Below are 16,779 nucleotides of genomic sequence, written 5' to 3' on the forward strand. Positions count from 1 at the left end.
CCTGCACTGTTTTTTCCTGCCCAAGGACGCTTCAGCCAGAAGACTGGAGGCTCCATGAAGACCAGGCCAGACCAGGAGCATGCTTTTCATTACTACATACCTCATGCCCAGAACTACCCCAATAATGACTATCTCTGTAATGAGTGAACGGCTGACCCTCCAAACGAAGAAGACAGGCCAGTGATTAACGTGGATGGGAACCAAGTGTACCCACCCATCACCTGGTAGACCCAGTGCCAGGAAAGGACAGCAGGCCATCCTTTCTCCTAGATCCACTGATCAGATCCTGCTGCAAACAGAGAGTATTATTATCTTATTTGATTCCTATGTATGGCAGAAAGCCTCAAAAGTCCTAAATGGTAGCTCATTTATTTCAGGCAATTACCTGAGAAGGATCGTACCTATCTCTTGGCAATTGTGCTTACACTTGTGAACCTTCTGTATAACTTGGGTACCAGGAACCTGGGGCACTCTGTAAGCCCAGTCTCAGTCTTCTGTATCCACACACCCAAGAAAGGGAGAGACAAGGAGGCTTGTGGTGTTAATTTCCAGGTGACAGTGATCACCAAATCTAATCACTGATCAACTTTCTACGGGGCAAACAACAACAGGAACAACACACACTCTCAGGACTACCACCACCAGGCACGGCGATTTGCATTAAAAGGATGGAGGTAGTAACTGAGAGGTGGGTGGCCAGCACAGTTGGTACGTATACTACCTCAACCGCTCTTCACTTCCGTGAGAAGTCAAGCAGCAAAAGAAATGGATGTAGTTAATGCAACATGACAATGGGTAGGAGCCATCATCCCAAGCAAAAGTGTTGTTTTCAGAATCTGGAAATCCTAGCAGCCGTGGGCCAGCTGAATTTAGAAAATAGCATGAGCCAAGTACTAGGGAAGCCTTGGAAGATGTTAGTCTCAAACTGAGAAACTCACATAAGACAGAAGCCCTGCATACACTGGGCACAGCATCACTCACAATGAACTGTTTACAGAAATCATCATGAGGGCAGACGTAGGATTGCAAACAAAAGGTGATAGGATTATGGATGATTTTTTTTCTTCCTTCTCTAATTTCCAGCATGTTTGGTAAAATGGTTCAACTGTCTGTCTTTGTAAATGAAAAAACGCAATTTTATACCTAAAAAGTGACAACAATAATGGATGGAACAGGAAAAGTACAGGCCAGCAAAGTTTTGGACTTTAAAGAGTCTTCTTGATGCTGGTTCAGCTAAAACAGAGAGTTTGAGGTCTGGCTGGGGCCTCAAGGAGCCTGATGTACTCATTTCTCATCTAAGACAAGATTAAGCTTGCCAGGGTCTGCTGTTGGACAAGTTTGCACACCAGTCTTTGTAGTGTCTGTACTGGAGGGCGTATCAATCTTGAACCTTGGGATTGAAGTTGTAGGCTACCAGCCTACCCAGTACCAGCTACAGACTTTATGAAAGACACCATCACTAGGGAAAAGAAGGTACAGAACACATGGGCCAGCCCCAGTTAAAACCTACTGAGATGGAGGGATTCAGATGTGGACCCCGTACCTACTCAGGGGAACTAACTCACTTAATGAGAAGTGACCAAAAGGAAAATATGCCAGAAAACACTGTCTGAACCCATGATGTAAGAAAAAGGGGTTTTGTGTTCAGGGGGTAGAATGGGGAGGGGGAGGAGGTGATAGAACAAAAACAAAGATATATCACTGGAGAAGAGATACAGATGTCAGATAAGCATATGAAAAGATGCTCAACATCATGCGTCACTGGGGAATTGCAAATTAATACAACAATGCGATATCACTCCACCTGTCAGAATGGCTAAAATCCAAAAAACTGACAATACCAAATGCTGGTGAGGACACAGAATAAGAGAAATTCTTACTCATTGCTGATGGGAATGCAAAATGGTACAGCCACTTTGGAAGACCGTTTGGTAGTTTCTTACAAAGCTAAACATAGTCTTACCATGTGATCCAGCAATTTTACCCAAATGAGTTGAAAACTTATGTCCACAGAAAACCCACATATGAATGTTTATGGCAGCTTTATTCAAAATTGCCAAAAGCTGGAAGCAATCAAGATATCCTTCAATAAGTGAATGGATAAACTATGGTATATACACACAATGGAATATTGTTCAGTGATAAAAGAAATAAGCTATCAAGCCACAAAAAGACATGGAGGAACCTTAAATGCATATTGCTTAGCGAAAGAAGTCAACCTGAAAAGGCTATATACTGTATGATTCCAACTACATGACATTTCAGAAAAGGCAAAACTAAAGAGACAGTAAAACAATCAGTGGTTGCCAGGGGTCTGGGAGGAGGGAAGAAAGGATAAAAAGCACAGGGCATTTTTAGGGCAGTGAAACTATTCTGTATGATGCTCTAATGGTGGATACAGGACATGTATTTGTCAAAACACACAGAACTATATAACAAAAAGAGTGACCCATAATGTAAACTAGAAGGCATTAGCTAGTAATAATGTACCATACTGGATCATCAATTGTAACAAATATACCACTAATGCAAGGGAATTAGTAACAAGGGAAACTATAAGCAGAGGAGAGAAAGGGTATATGAGAACTCTTTGGGCTATCTGTTCAATTTTCTATAATCCTAAAACTGCTCTAAAATATAAGGCCTATTAATTTTAAAAAACCATTACAGTAAGTCCCCTACATACGAACCTTCAAGTTGCGAACTTTCTAAGATGCGAACGTGCGTTTGCATGTCTGATCACGTAAGTTAGTTCACGTGTCTGGTGTTATCTGTAAAAGTTTGGTACCTAGGCTAACTTTGTTGGACTTACAAACAAATTGGACTTATGAATGTGCTCTCGGAGTGGAACTCGTTCATATGTAGGGGACTTACTGTACAGGAATTAAAATGTTTTAAAAAATGATATGACAATCTGCATTGATATAAGGACAGAGGAAAAATATATCCTCTGCTGGTTATGTCACTCTGCAGGGTGACAAGACAACTTTATTTCAGAACAAAAATCCTTCCCATGTTGGCCCTACAGACACCTCAGCTAGAAGGAATGGGTACTCCCAGCTTTGAAGTGTTCCTCATTTCTATACTTCCTCCCCAGAGAGAATGATCAGATAGTCCACACATTCTGGGCAACATATGCTCTGGGTTGTGGGAATGCTGGGCACATTCTTGACCACACAGGAAGCATGACCATGTGAACTTGACATCCAAGCCAGAAGCACCACCTTTGTGCTCTTAAGAGCAGACTTTCCTGGCTACTTACTAAAAATGACCACAGTAAGGCTGCAGAAGCCTTGACTTGAATTTGACACAGGATCCTATCACCTACCCTCTTGCTGTTACCCGACAGAACTCCTTCTTCTCTACAAAGTTGCTTCAACACCCAGCTCAACGTTTCCCCTACAAAGCTCTTCCTGCTTAACTATTCACACTCCATTAATCCAAGATACCTTTGAACTGAGGCGCACGATAGTAATAGAGGTCCAAGGGGGGACCTTCCTCCACACGCCCACACAGGTAGAGGAAGGGAAGGGTGAGGACTGCTGGAGCCAGACTGCCCAGGTTGATAGCCCAGCTCCAGCATTCCCTGGCTGGGTGATTATTTCCTTAACATCTCTGTGCCTCAGTTTCCTTGTAAAATAAGATTAATAATATCTACCCCATGGAGCTGTTGTAAGGATGAAATGAATTTATATAAAACACTTAGAGGGCTTCCCTGGTGGCGCAGTGGTTGAGAATCTGCCCGCCAATGCAGGGGACACGGGTTCGAGCCCTGGTCTGGGAAGATCCCACATGCCGTGGAGCAACTGGGCCCGTGAGCCACAACTACTGAGCCTGCGCGTCTGGAGCCTGTGCTCCGCAACAAGAGAGGCCGCGACGGTGAGAGGCCCGTGCACTGCGATGAAGAGTGGCCCCCCCCTCGCCGCAACTAGAGAAAGCCCTCGCACAGAAACGAAGACCCAACACAGCCAAAAATAAATTAATTTTTAAAAAAAAAAAAACACTTAGAATAGTGCCTTGCACACAGTAAGAGCTACAAGTAGTTTGCAAGTATTATTACATGTTTTAATGAAGCACTGAGGACCACAGGGTGAGGGGAGACAGCCACAAAGTCACAGAAGTCAGGCAAAGCCTAAAGTTGCTTCCAGCCCCAATCTTCACTGTCGCCTTCTTTCCCAGGGACTCTGCCATCTCTTATCAAGCAGATCTTGGGTTTTTTCAAGGACAGAAGCTCGGTATGACTTCTCATTGTCCCCCACCCAAACACATCACCTTCTCCAGTGTTCTGCCTGTACTGGGACTCAATATAGCTCTGCTGGTGGGGTGTGCCGCGCAGCCTGGTGCTCTGTGGAGAGCTCGGCAGCAGGTCAGCGAGCCTTGAAAGTATGTGCAGGGGTGAGGAGACCATTCCCATGGGGCTCAGGTCAGAGAGCACAAGACCTCTCCACACACTTCTTAGGACCAGACATCAGAACGGAGCTACTGAAACAGGAAACGTAGTTGACTGGGAGACCTCAAAGGCAGGACAGAGGAATGAATTTAGGAGCCAAAGGCCAAAGTCCTGAGTCAGGACCTCTGAGTCAGAATGCTGGGCAAAGGAGAGGCTGGCAAACCCAGACCCAGAACACAGCAGGTGTGAGGACCAGCATGCATGGGAAAAGTTGTGGCGTGAAAGATGGGAGTCTAAAAGGGTGGGCTGGCAGGGAAGAATCCTGGGGCTGAGAGATCTGATCACATAAAACCCATAAAGGCTTCCAAGTTTCTGCCTCTCTCTGCAGGAAGAGGAGGAACTCTCCCAATGCTGACAGCCTGGCAGTCACTCCTGAATAATCAGGCCTCTGAGACTTTTAAGTCAGTTTGACTGGGCCAGCTCAAGGAATCTCTTCCCAACTGCCCCCTTACTGCTGAAGGACTCCTTGAATCGGAGAATTTAGCATCTCTACACCATGAAGGAACAGAGAATCCATGCTGCAAGTGAAATGCTTTACAAAGGATGAAGCCACACACCCACACAGATCTGCTAGGAACCCCACAATGCCTCAGGTCTTCCTGTGGTTACAAAAGAAAAGGAATTCTCAACATTTCAAAATTCAGAGATCTGGGGTCTGAAATCCAGCCCAGAGTGGTGGTTTCAGCCTCAGGGGGAGCTCTATCCCCACTGCTGTCCCTTATTCCCACCCCAGGCCAAGACCAAGGGCGCCCCACTCTTTCTAGGTAGGCCAGGTCCCCTGCCCTTAGCAGAGAGCACCACCATTTCACACAATCATCCTGAAACTAAACACCTGAGATGAAAGACAGAGGGAGGGACCAAAGCTTCAGGGAGGCCTGTCTTCCAGTGAACCTACAAAGCTCTTCCTCGGCCTGCTGTGCCCAGCTAGGGGGAGGGCTGGGACCTGCCATCTATGGGTGGCTTAGAGAGGAATTCCACTTGTCAGTCTCCGGAGAACTTTGGAAAGAAAGCAAAGGCCAACTAGAGGAGAGACCACACTCCCAGACAGGTGTGTTATGGCAAAGGCAGAATCTCCACTGGAAACCCCAGGGAATGAAATGTCATGTTAAAAAGTTCCTGCCAACCAAGCTTTGAGGAAGGCAAATTAGCATTTCCCAACTGCAGGGGACCAAGGCCACACAAAACAACAAGTGGAAAAGTTAATCTGTATCCAGTGTTTTAATAAATAACTCATTCAGTGCAGAGCCCAGATGGGAGAAACCCAAAGGGAAAAAGAGGTTACCCACCAGCCCAGTAGAGGCAGCCATGGGGAGCCAGTCAGCAGCAGTTCCACGCCCCAGGGGGGCAAGAACAACTCTACACTCCATGGACATACCTGCCAAGAGGCCAGCGTTTGTGGGGCAGAGCCCAGATCGACCACGGAGGTAGAGCTGAGGTGTGGGCTCTACCCTGTGGAGCTGCCAGCCTGCAGGCCAACACCACACAAGGCTGTCTTTGGAACCAGCCCGGCGCACACAGCAGATGACCTGCGCAGTGGAATCCCACCAGGGAAGTCTGCCTGAGATCACAAACACACTCTGCAACTAGCCAGCCTCCTGTGCCTTGGTTAGGCCCCCTGTAGTTTGGGTCTAGCCAGGGCTGCTGGCAGGACCGGGGACAGCCAGAAATCCTGACGGAGAGTGGTGCCGAAGCCCCCCTCTTCCACAGCTCTGCAAACCCGCACATTCCAGTCCACAGCTGCCTGGCCACAAAGGGAAGGGCCAGAGCTGAAGTCTTCCGACAAGCACTTGGCAGCTGAAGCTCAGCTGTCTCACACCTCCCAGGCTGGGGGGAAGAGCACCAGGACAGTCTCTGCTGCTGAAGTCAGTTGGCGGTGGCCTTAGGGTTCCTAGAAAAGCACGCTGATCTCCCGTGTGGCGGCCCCGAACTGCAACTTGTTCCATCTCTCCAACTTTAGAAACAGCCTCTTAAGAACCTTTAATCCAAACAAGTGCTCTCTTGTCCGATTTCCTTTAGTGACTGTGAATAGGGAAAGAACTTGGATGGAACTGGCCAAACCAGGGCTCATCCAGTCAGCTTACTCTTCTCCCCTCTCCAGGCTACCAGGGTGGGGCTGCTCCCCTTCTGCTCACTGAAGCAAGCCTGCCAGGAGCAAGAAGAAACGCAGGGGACCCCTAGGCTTCTGCCTGTCCCTGTCCTCAACAAGCTGTGAGGATAAAGAAAGATCTTAATGGGAAGAAGTATACAGTAGGCATTTAATAAATGCTGTTGACTGATTAAAATGGAAAGGCAACACAGAACAGTAGCTAAGAATATAGGCTTTGGGGTCGCTAGAACTGATTGTCAATTTACCACCCGTGCAGTAAGTTTTCCCTAAGCCTAAATTTCTATATCTATGAGCAAGAGGTAATAAGAATGCCTTATGTCATAGAATTGCTATGAGGATAATATAAAGTGATAATTTTATATAAAGAACTTAGCACTCAGGACAGGAATAAAGACGCAGATGTAGAGAATGGACTTGAGGACACAGGGAGGGGGAAGGGTAAGGTGGGATGAAGTGAGAGAGTGGTATGGACATATATACACTACCAAATGTAAAACAGATAGCTAGTGGGAAGCAGCCGCATAGCACAGGGAGATCAGCTCGGTGGTTTGTGACCACCTAGAGGGATGGGATAGGGAGGGTGGGAAGGAGACACAAGAGGGAGGAAAAATGGGGATATATGTATATGTATAGCTGATTCACTTTGTTACACAGCAGAAACTAACACAACATTGTAAAGCAATTATACTCCAATAAAGATGTTAAAAAAAAAAAAGAACTTAGCACTAACCTGCAATATAGTAAAAACTAAAAAGAAAAAGAAAAAGCTTGCTTGTATTATTACCTTAAAGACAAACAATACCCTGTACATTGAAAGAAAGCATAGAACGTTTTATTTTTATTTTTTACACTTTTTAAAAATTGAAGTATAGTTGATTTACATTGTTGTGTTAGTTTCTGGTATACAGCAAAGTGATTCAGTTTTATACATATACGTTCTTTTTTCATATTCTTTTCCACTATGGTTTATTACAGGATATTGAATATAGTTCCCTGTGCTATACAGTAGGACCATGTTGTTTATCTAGCATAGAACATTTTAGATGTTAGGAGACCCTGCTGCTCTCATTAACTTGCTGTATGGCCTTTGGCAGGCTACTGTACTTTCTAAACTGCACAATTAAGGGAGATGGACTAGATCAGTGTTTCCCATTTGTCTGTGACAAGAAATAATACTGAATCATACTTTAAAAAAAATTCCCTTCTCAACTGTCTTTCAATTATTTTAATCATAGCTAGGGCCAGGTTCTATTTGGTGTTAGCATGTCTTTTTTAATACCTCGCTCGTACTTACTAATCTCTTGAACAAAGAGAAAGCTGGCCTCAGGCTTAGAATCTTCTGTGACAGGCCACTGTATTAAGCTAGAATTTAATAATATAGCTTTGTTATCACTGTGTTTACTTCCATAACTACCTTTAAATTACAGCAAGTGATATTGGTTTCCATATATGGTAGTGATTTAACTTTTAAAAATATATTTATATCAGGGGAGGTTAACTTAAAGAGAACATAAAGTAGGTAATATACTACAAGTGGCAAAGGTTATGAAGAAAGCACTAAAAATTTTGGAAATACTGGGCTAGAAGATTTTGAAAGCTCCTCTCCTTTCCAAAAGTGAATGTTTGTGCCCTAGAGGTGTCAGACTGCAGATCTCACCCCAGCCCCTTCCTACAAGGTTCCTCTCAAACTTCACTTCCTCCCTGGAGCTTCTTCCAATCCAGCAGCCTGACTGTAAGTCACTCGCTCCACTGTGCTCCCAGATCATGTTCTACATCATGGATTGCAGCATTTATTTACCCAGTACTATAACTATCTCTTTACATTTATCCTCCCTCTACAACATGTGCTCCTTAAGACACAAATTTTGTCTTGGCATCTTATCCCCAAGACATCTATTACGGTGCTCTGTGTCCGGTACAAAATAGGACTTCAGCACTTGATAAATGCTGGATAAATGAACCAAGGCTTCTGCCCTTTTTTTCATTGAATGAGAAGTCAAAGGCAGTGTAAGGAGAATGTTGCCAGAGATTCATTTGCCATAATTCCAATTCAACACCTCTTAGCACTTAAGCTGGGTGATAGAACACTCAACTTTCTGACCTCAGTTTCAAGCCCTAAATTATATGAGAATCCATGAATCAGTTTTAAAGAGGGCTCGCCACATGAAATGTTTGGAAAAGCAAACTTTTCTTCAAGAAACTTATCAGGATCGAGAAGAGACCAGTCACACCAGCACAAGGCCAATTACAAAGGTACTTTTGACTTCTGCAACGTAGACCAGAACTGGGTAAATATCCAAGAACATTCCTTCCATGTCCTTCTAGTGGCAGGTTTTAATACCAGAAAATACTAGGCTCGGGTGGTGAGGTGAAAGCCCAAATGGAGGTCTCACTATTGTCATGAATGACATCTGAATATCAAAGTGTTTTATCACATAGAAATGACACACATATATGAGGGTACTGCTAAACAAAGAAAGGCCCTTTTTCAAATTCAGAGGTTGCCCTTTCTGAAATATGGGACTTCCTCAATTATGTTCTTCATGTCATTTGGGCCTTGGACTCATACCTCATAAGCAGGTAGACTGTAAGAATCTTTAGGCCACATAGAAAACAGTATTCTTTTAACTGGAATAAATCTGTCAACAAAAAGGTACAGGCTAGCTGCACTAAATAGCCTCTGCAGGTTCTTATTAAAAATATAAATTAAAGTCCAGCATAGTCCCTCTACTCCCTGCATCTGTTTGCTATTCTATCTCCATTATTAATAATGCAATGCTGGGTCTTGATTCAGGCAAGATTAATTCCCTGTTCCCAAAGCCTTCGGCTGACGTTGCAATGGATATGTTTGAAGGCTATAAAGGCAGGCCCAGGAATTGCTCCTGACACGTGATCAGTGAGGAGATGGGGCCTGGGCCTCCAAGCTTAACAAGAGAAAAGAGGAAGTTGGGTTTGGCCTGTGATCAGAGCGGTGGTATAGCCTAGTGGTTAAGAGCTCAGACTCTGAACAGCTCAGTTCAATCCTAGCTCTTTTACAGCCTAGAGGTGTGACTTTAGACAATTCATTTAACCCCTCAAGGGACTCAGTTTCCTCATGTATAAAACAGAGATAACAAAAGAACCTGATAAGATTGTAAAGCATTTGACTCGATGATGAAAGATAGTAAGAACTAAAACAAAGCCAAAGAAAAAAAAAAAAAAAGACTATTATCATCTTCTTCCTCATCATAGCATCATCATCTCCAGAATCAACCTCTTAATGCTAAGGCAAGGTAGGAAGAGCCCTGCTACTCTTTCAGTCTACACACGCTAAGCAGCCACCACCAAGATACCAAAAAGATGGTATAAGAGGCAAAAAAAAGATAGTATGCAAAACAAAAAACAGAAAAGGACATAATAGAAAGAGAAATCATGGACTTCCCTGGTGGCGCAGTGGTTAAGAATCCGCCTGCCAATGGAGGGGACATGGGTTCGAGCCCTGGTCCGGGAAGATCCCACATTCCGCGGAGCAACTAAGCCCATGCGCCACAACTACTGAGCCTGCGCTCTAGAGCCTGCAAGCCACAACTACTGAGCCTGCATGCCACAACTACTGAGGCCCGCATGCCTAGAGCCCATGCTCCTCAACAAGAGAAGCCACCACAATGAGAAGCCTGCACACCACAACGAAGAGTAGCCCCCGCTCACCGCAACTAGAGAAAGCCCTTACCCAGCAATGAAAACCCAACGCAGCCTTAATTAATTAATTAATTAATTAATTTTTAAAAAAAGAGTATGGACTCTGGAGCCAGACTGCCTGTGTTAGAATCCTGGCTCCACCACTTCCAATCTGTGTGACTTTAAGCAAATTATAGAATCTCTTTGTGTCTCACTTTCCTCAACTGTAAAATGGGGCAAATATTAGTACCTAAAAGTATTTTAGGGTTGTGGTGAAAATAAAATTAGTTAATACATATATATATAAAGTGATTAGAAGAGTACCTGTCTCATAATCAATGCTTAACTGTTAGCTTTTATTATTACTGTTGCTATTTTTTCAACTGACAATGTTTAACTTAATATTAAAATGTATTTAAATTCAGTGATTATAGAGGCAAGTAGGGGAGGCAGGTAGGAATCAGAAGTATTACAGGGCAGCAAATGGAAGAAAGACTAGGATAAAAAATGTACTGCAGGGACTTCCCTGGTGGTGCGGTGGTTAAGAATCCACCTGCCAATGCAGGGGACACAGGTTCAAGCCCTGGTCCGGGGAGATCCCATATGCAGTGGAGCAACTAAGCCTGTGCACCACAACTACTGAGCCCACAAGCCACAACTACTGAAGCCAGCATGCCTAGAGCCCAGGCTCCGCAACAAGAGAAGCCACCGCAATGAGAAGCTCGCACTCCGCAACTAAGAGTAGCCCCTGCGTGCTGCAACTAGAGAAAGCCCACGGACAGCAACGAAGACCCAACGCAGCCAGAAATAAATAAATAAATAAATAAATGTACCAAAAAAAAAAAAAAAAAATGTACTGCAGCTGATCTGAGCACAGATAACTGCAGGTTAAAAGGAAGTAGGTAAGATCGACAGAGGGATAGAGATGGATATAGTCATGATAAAGCAAGTAGAATAAAATGTTAATGGTAGAATCTAGGTTGTGGTACATGAGTGTTCACTGTAAAATTCTTTCAACGTTGTTTCTTGTTTAAAATTTTTCATAATAAGCTAGAGGGGAAAAAAGGAAGTAGACCTAGAGGAATCAACCCAAGATCTGGGTCATAGCTGTGCTGCCTGTCATTTGAGCTCAAACATCAGAAAAAGCTTGCAAAAACCTGATGGTTTTGGAACTCTTGCTCACCAACACTTTCCTGCACCAGATGAGCAGAGCTCAGGTGATGACCTGGACCACCTTGGCACAAGGAGGTACAGGCAGAAGGCAGAAACCCAGATGTTCCACGTGAGAAATGCCAATCTCAAGGGACTATGACATTATCACCCCTGCTCAGGAAAACCTCAGAAATAAGGCTCAAGGCTAAGGAATAGGGAGATGGAAAGGCAAGTGTACACACTCACTCATGGACTCTGTTGTCGCCATAGAGATCACTCAGGCCAAAGCTGATGTAGTGCCAGTGCTCGGGGATGTTGGCCGAAGGGCTCCCCACATTCCTGTACATGCTAACGTAGTCCAAGGGGTCTGGGCCACCCAACCTGCAAAAGACAAAACACAGGAGTGTCAGTGTGAGCCTGAAAGCAGACAATGTGAAGCTGAGGGGCTCTGCCTTACAAACCTAAAGGCCCCATCCTAGAGGAACCTGGGGTAAAAGATAACTAAAGGGAGGCCACACAGGTCTTATCTCCAGGATAAGACCAAAGGATGGGCAGCTGGAGGCAGCCCAATTCCATAAGCACAAGAGGCTCCCTTCTCCTATCTCCAACAGGTAGAACCTCCTTCAGAAATAAAACAGACTTATTAATATGTATAAAATGGATAACTAATAAGAACCTGCTGTATAAAAAAATAAATAAAAATTCAAAAATTCAAAAAAAACAAAAGAAATAAAACAGACTGATTGGTTGACCCTTTGGCTTCCTCCTGTTTCAAATTACCAGTCCCAAGTGGGATTGGCAGGGATTATCTCTCTTCCATGGTGCCTATAAACACGCCAAGCTTCAAGGCAAGAAGCTCATCAGTCAATCAATTGGCCTCTGTTGAAAGACCATCCTGATCATCCCCAATGGGCATTGTTACTGGAAGCAGAGGCTCAGCTCCACTCCTGCCTCTTAGACAGCTAATTCCTGAAAGACTATATTGTGCCCTATGTTAATTACAGTTTGTTCTAAACAGACCCAATGCCTCCAGACCCCAGCCCACACCCCCCAGACCAAAGCTGGTCTTTTATCATGCAAGTGACAAAGGCCAAACTTAGGCTAGCTCGGCTCTGCAGAGAACTGCAGCAGGAGCCAGGCTGAGAGCCCTATGAGCTCTTGCATCTGGAAGATGATCCCGGGACACAGCTGCCTCTAAGGTAGAGCTGGAACATTAAATGATTTGGGGCCTCTGAGAACCACATTAGACTTCCCCCATAATTCCAACAGAGAGGCAGTTGAGGAAGAGATTCAGCCATTAGCTCACTCTGAGGATTTAATTCAATAAGGGTTCCCTTTAGTAATTAGTGTTCTTTAAAAAAAAAAACCCTGCTTTTCTTCAGAATGGATAGAGAAACTTGGTAGACTTGAGAAACAAGACTAAATGGAAACCATCAGCAGAAGGAAGTCTGCATTTAGCCCACAAACACTGCACTTGAGCTGCCTCGGACATCTGACTGTTCCACAGACTGCAAAAACTTTGTCTGCTCCTGGGACAAGGATGGGGTACACTTTGCATTTGGGATCGTAGGCTGAAGGAATGCCAACAACCAAATAAAAGACATGTTACATGTATGTGATCCCAGCAAGCATGCCAGTACCATGCAATTCAAACACTATTTAAAACCAGTAGGTCTGGTTTCACCCTCTTTTGCCAGGATGTTATTTGCCTTTGTAGAAATCCTTATTCTCTGCTAGGAAATGCTAAGTTATTTATAGGACTTGTAAGAAAGTCGCTACAAATAGCTTAGAATCTCAACTGAGTGGATTAGGAAAAGGGACAAATCTCCATGTCTTTCCTTAACTCTGCTTTCACCAACTCATCTGACTAATTCCACAACCAGTTAGATTTAGAAAAGTTTGTCGGGGAAAAGAGGAAAGAAAGGTCGGCTACCCCTGCAAGGACCTCATGATAACTGCAGAACCGTGGAACAGGTGGGAATGATTACAGGCTCCATATCTGCCCATGCTTCAGCCTAGGTCCATCCAGCATCAAGTGGCAAAACTGCGTCCACTCTTCCATGCTCCATCTACCACACCCCTGGCAGCCCTCTTTGTGGCCAAGTCTCCCAGAGGGTATTTCATCAGAGAGAGAGGCTTTACCTTAAAACTCCAACTGCAGAGAATGACCAAGAGTCAGACAAAATCAGCCTCATCTCTAAGCAGAGTGTTCTGTTATACTCACTCAGAGACCTGATGGGAAGCAGATGAGTACGTGGAAAATACATCTTAGAAAAAGATGTTATCCCAGGACCCAGATCATGCCTCAACTTAAGTCCTTGAACACCTGACTTCATTCACTCCACAGGGAGGTTGCCAGAGTGGAGTGGCCCTAGGGCACTGGTTCTACTTCAGCTCCCTGATCACTCATGTCTCAGCTTTCAACCAGGATGTCCCTGTTGGCTAGGGACCACTAGTCAAAGAGCCACCCTTCTGTCACAAGAAAAAGAATCCCAAGGTACCCTGGGCCACAGCCAAACTGAGGCAGCCTCAGTCAGCCATCCTGCTATGAAAATTGAAGAGGGACTGTGGGATCCCAATTGTGAGGGTTATCAGTAAATTACTTTCAGGATCTTAATTATGCAACCCCCTCCGAATCTTAGAAAGAACCAGTCACTGAGCTGTTCCCTCTCATATACTTCTGCATCTAGGCAGCATTTCTAATTCCACAAAGTGCTATACAATCCTTTTTATTCATCATTAGATGCTGGCCCATCTTTTAAGATAAGTCCTGGCCTGGTTAAGAAACTTGCAACAAGATGAAAAAAGAAAGGTTCCTGGGGGGATGGGTGGAAAATAAAGGGTTCCCAAACCAGTCTTAGTCATTTGCACCTGTTCAATACCTTTTACACACAACTCTATCCTTCACGGCCACTTGGGTGACATAAAAACAGTTGCCCAAGTCTGAGTAGGGATTTCTCCTTATACTCAAATGAGGCCTGAACAAACAGCATGGCAGTGGCAGGTCCCCTTTTTCTCATGACACATCCCAATACAGTCCATCACTATACATATTTAAATATAGTGGTACAATATATTTAAATATGGGTGATTAAGTTATCAAGAGCTGCTTTGTACTCAGAAGCTCTCTTCAAAAACTCCTCTCAACCAAGGAACAGTGTGCCTGCCAGAGAGAACTGTACCACTGGCCACACCTCCTCCTGGCTACCAGACAGAGGCAGGCTGCTCTCGTGGCTCTCCCTAAGGAGCAGGTGGCTGCTCCCCAGGCCCTTCACACTGTCAGCCTCTTCACATCCTCCCATGGACACAGGGAGCTGGCCTCAGCCCTACACAGCCTAGCTTCTGCCATCTCCAGAAGAAGAAAGAGGTTGTCACAGAGGAAAAAGACTCACTCTTAAAGGGAAAGGTAACCAGCAAAGACATCACTCTATTCACTTCCCCCTTTGAGTGTACCTCCCCTTTGGCCACACCCCAAGCAGCTGCCTGAAGAGTCTTTCAGGAGTCAATGAAGGGGCTCATCTAATACAGTGCCTGCACGAATGTGGCTTTGGACAGATTCAATTAATTCTCAGCCAACTTTTGGTCCAGAAAGACCATGAAGAAGAGTCCCTATAACACTTGTTTTGCCAAGAGGGGACAGGAAGAGACAAGTTGCAAAAGAAATGGGAAACTAGAAAAGACCATTCCCTCCCCAGGGGCAGCCCATCTGTACACAGGTCTGATCTTAACGGAGCTACTTGAGCATTACCCTCAGCTTCCCTGAGGAACTGCTGCCTAAATCTGGAAGCTCTGGACCACCAAGCTCCTCTTAACATCTCACTGCAGGATCCTTCGTGTCCAGGTCCCAGGTCTTCATCATTTACTGCAGTCTCCTTCAATTCTGAGCCAAACCATGGATCTCCCTGACCCTGTCTGCCTCTGTTCTAGCCAGTGACCTAAAGCAAAGCAGCTGCGGAGCCAGAAGAAGCTCTGCATGGAGAAACAGAACTGTGCAGAGTAAGCAGAAAGTTTATCAGGAAAAATTGCTCCGCCAAACTTCAAACGCAAAAGCACTGCACTGATATGAACGTCTGAGCTCATCGGGAAGGTATCAAAAAGAGACCTCCTCCTTATCCCTTCACAAGCACAACGCTCACAACTTGCTCCCCTCCTAACCCACAGACCCACACCCGCCACTACCCTGTGCAGTCTCGTGCCCTCTGAGCTCCTCCAGCCGCGCGGCTCCAAAGCCTTCTCAGATGCTCCCCAGGCCCCGCCTCGCCTCCCCCATCCCACTTCAGCCGCCGCCCCCCCCCCACCCCGGCTTCCCCTCGCCCACTAATGACCCCCTACAGGCGCCCCCTCCTTTCACCACGTTTACAGTTCCTTCTCTCCTATCGTTCCCCCCGCCGCTCCTACCCACACCCCCAATTCACTCTAGTCTCCTAATCCCAGTTAACCCTTCATTCCCCTCCTCCCTCGCTAACCCTTCGCTACCCACAGGCTTCTTTAACCCCTTTGTCCCCATTCCTAACTTGAGCCTTAACTTCTTCCCTAGCAGCAGAAAGCCCTTCTTCCAAGTGCTTTAACCATTCTCCTTCCCCCTCCTATTCCCGCACAAATTACTTCGTCCCAGCGCTTTAACCCTTCTCAGCCCGCCCCTGTCCGTCTCCCCGCGGCCCAAGGCATACCAGTACTTGACGATAGCGGTAACCTGGAGCGGGTTCGGCTGGTCTGGGTAAAGGCGGCGGCACTCTCCGTAGATGGCGTGCAGTCCCGGGGGGAAGAGCGAGGCGAAGGCCGGAGGGGCTGTTGGGCCAGGGGCCGGGGGCGCGGTGGGGCCGGGGGCGCCGCTAGGCCGCAACTCCGCCATCGGGGTGCGTAGGGTGCTGGGGGGACCGGGGAGGGCAGACGAGGGGGAGAGCACTGACGCGCCAGCAGGCGAACTCCCTGGGTGCGACTCCCGGAGGCGATGGGGGGGCTGCAGCGAGGTCTAGGCTTCGCGCCTGCGCAAGGCGCACCGTCCGCCCAGGCCGTAGCCGCGGCAGAGACGGCCAGAGGGTGCCTCGGGGGCCGCGGGGCGCTCAGGGGGCGGGGCGCCGGCCTGCCCTATTCCGGCACCCATTGGCTAGTGTCTGTGCCAGTCACAGGTGGGGAAGGCATGAGTTGACAATAGGTCCCGCCTCCCTCTCCCAGGGTTGCGGGGCGGGGGTGTCCCAAGGCTCTTGGACTCCCCCTAGTGTTAGGAGGAACCCAGGTTTAAATAGAGATATTGGGGCATCCTTCTGAGGTGCTAGGGTCCCATGAAAGCACTGGGAAGTGCACCGACAAAGGTCTTGTCACTGTTAAGGTGACACGCTGCTAAGAAGGATTTAAACATATATCTGACAGGGACTTCCCAGGTGGCGCAGTGGTTAAGAACCCACTTACTAAG

The 16,779-nt window shown here is 46.2% G+C and overlaps 1 protein-coding gene across 3 annotated transcripts in view; it reads right to left on the bottom strand.

Moving 5' to 3' along the window:
* SUFU (SUFU negative regulator of hedgehog signaling) overlaps nucleotides 1-16,429 on the bottom strand; it is a 109,798-nt gene extending 93,369 nt beyond the window's left edge. The window contains exons 1-2 of one of the 3 annotated variants that reach the window (XR_014253484.1): nucleotides 16,037-16,429; nucleotides 11,613-11,747 (exon numbers count right to left, since the gene is read on the bottom strand). Coding sequence is in view for 2 of the 3 variants with exons in the window: in XM_082425273.1 (XP_082281399.1) it covers nucleotides 11,613-11,747; nucleotides 16,037-16,218 (317 nt within the window). In the remaining variant the exon portion in view is untranslated. The remainder of the gene's footprint in view (nucleotides 1-11,612; nucleotides 11,748-16,036) is intronic. The other 2 variants (XM_082425273.1, XM_082425274.1) reach the window with 2 other exon arrangements.
* Between the last annotated feature and the right edge of the window lie 350 nt (nucleotides 16,430-16,779).

Source organism: Balaenoptera physalus (assembly GCF_965194825.1).
Source record: "Balaenoptera physalus genome assembly, chromosome: 14".
NCBI lineage: Eukaryota > Metazoa > Chordata > Mammalia > Artiodactyla > Balaenopteridae > Balaenoptera > Balaenoptera physalus.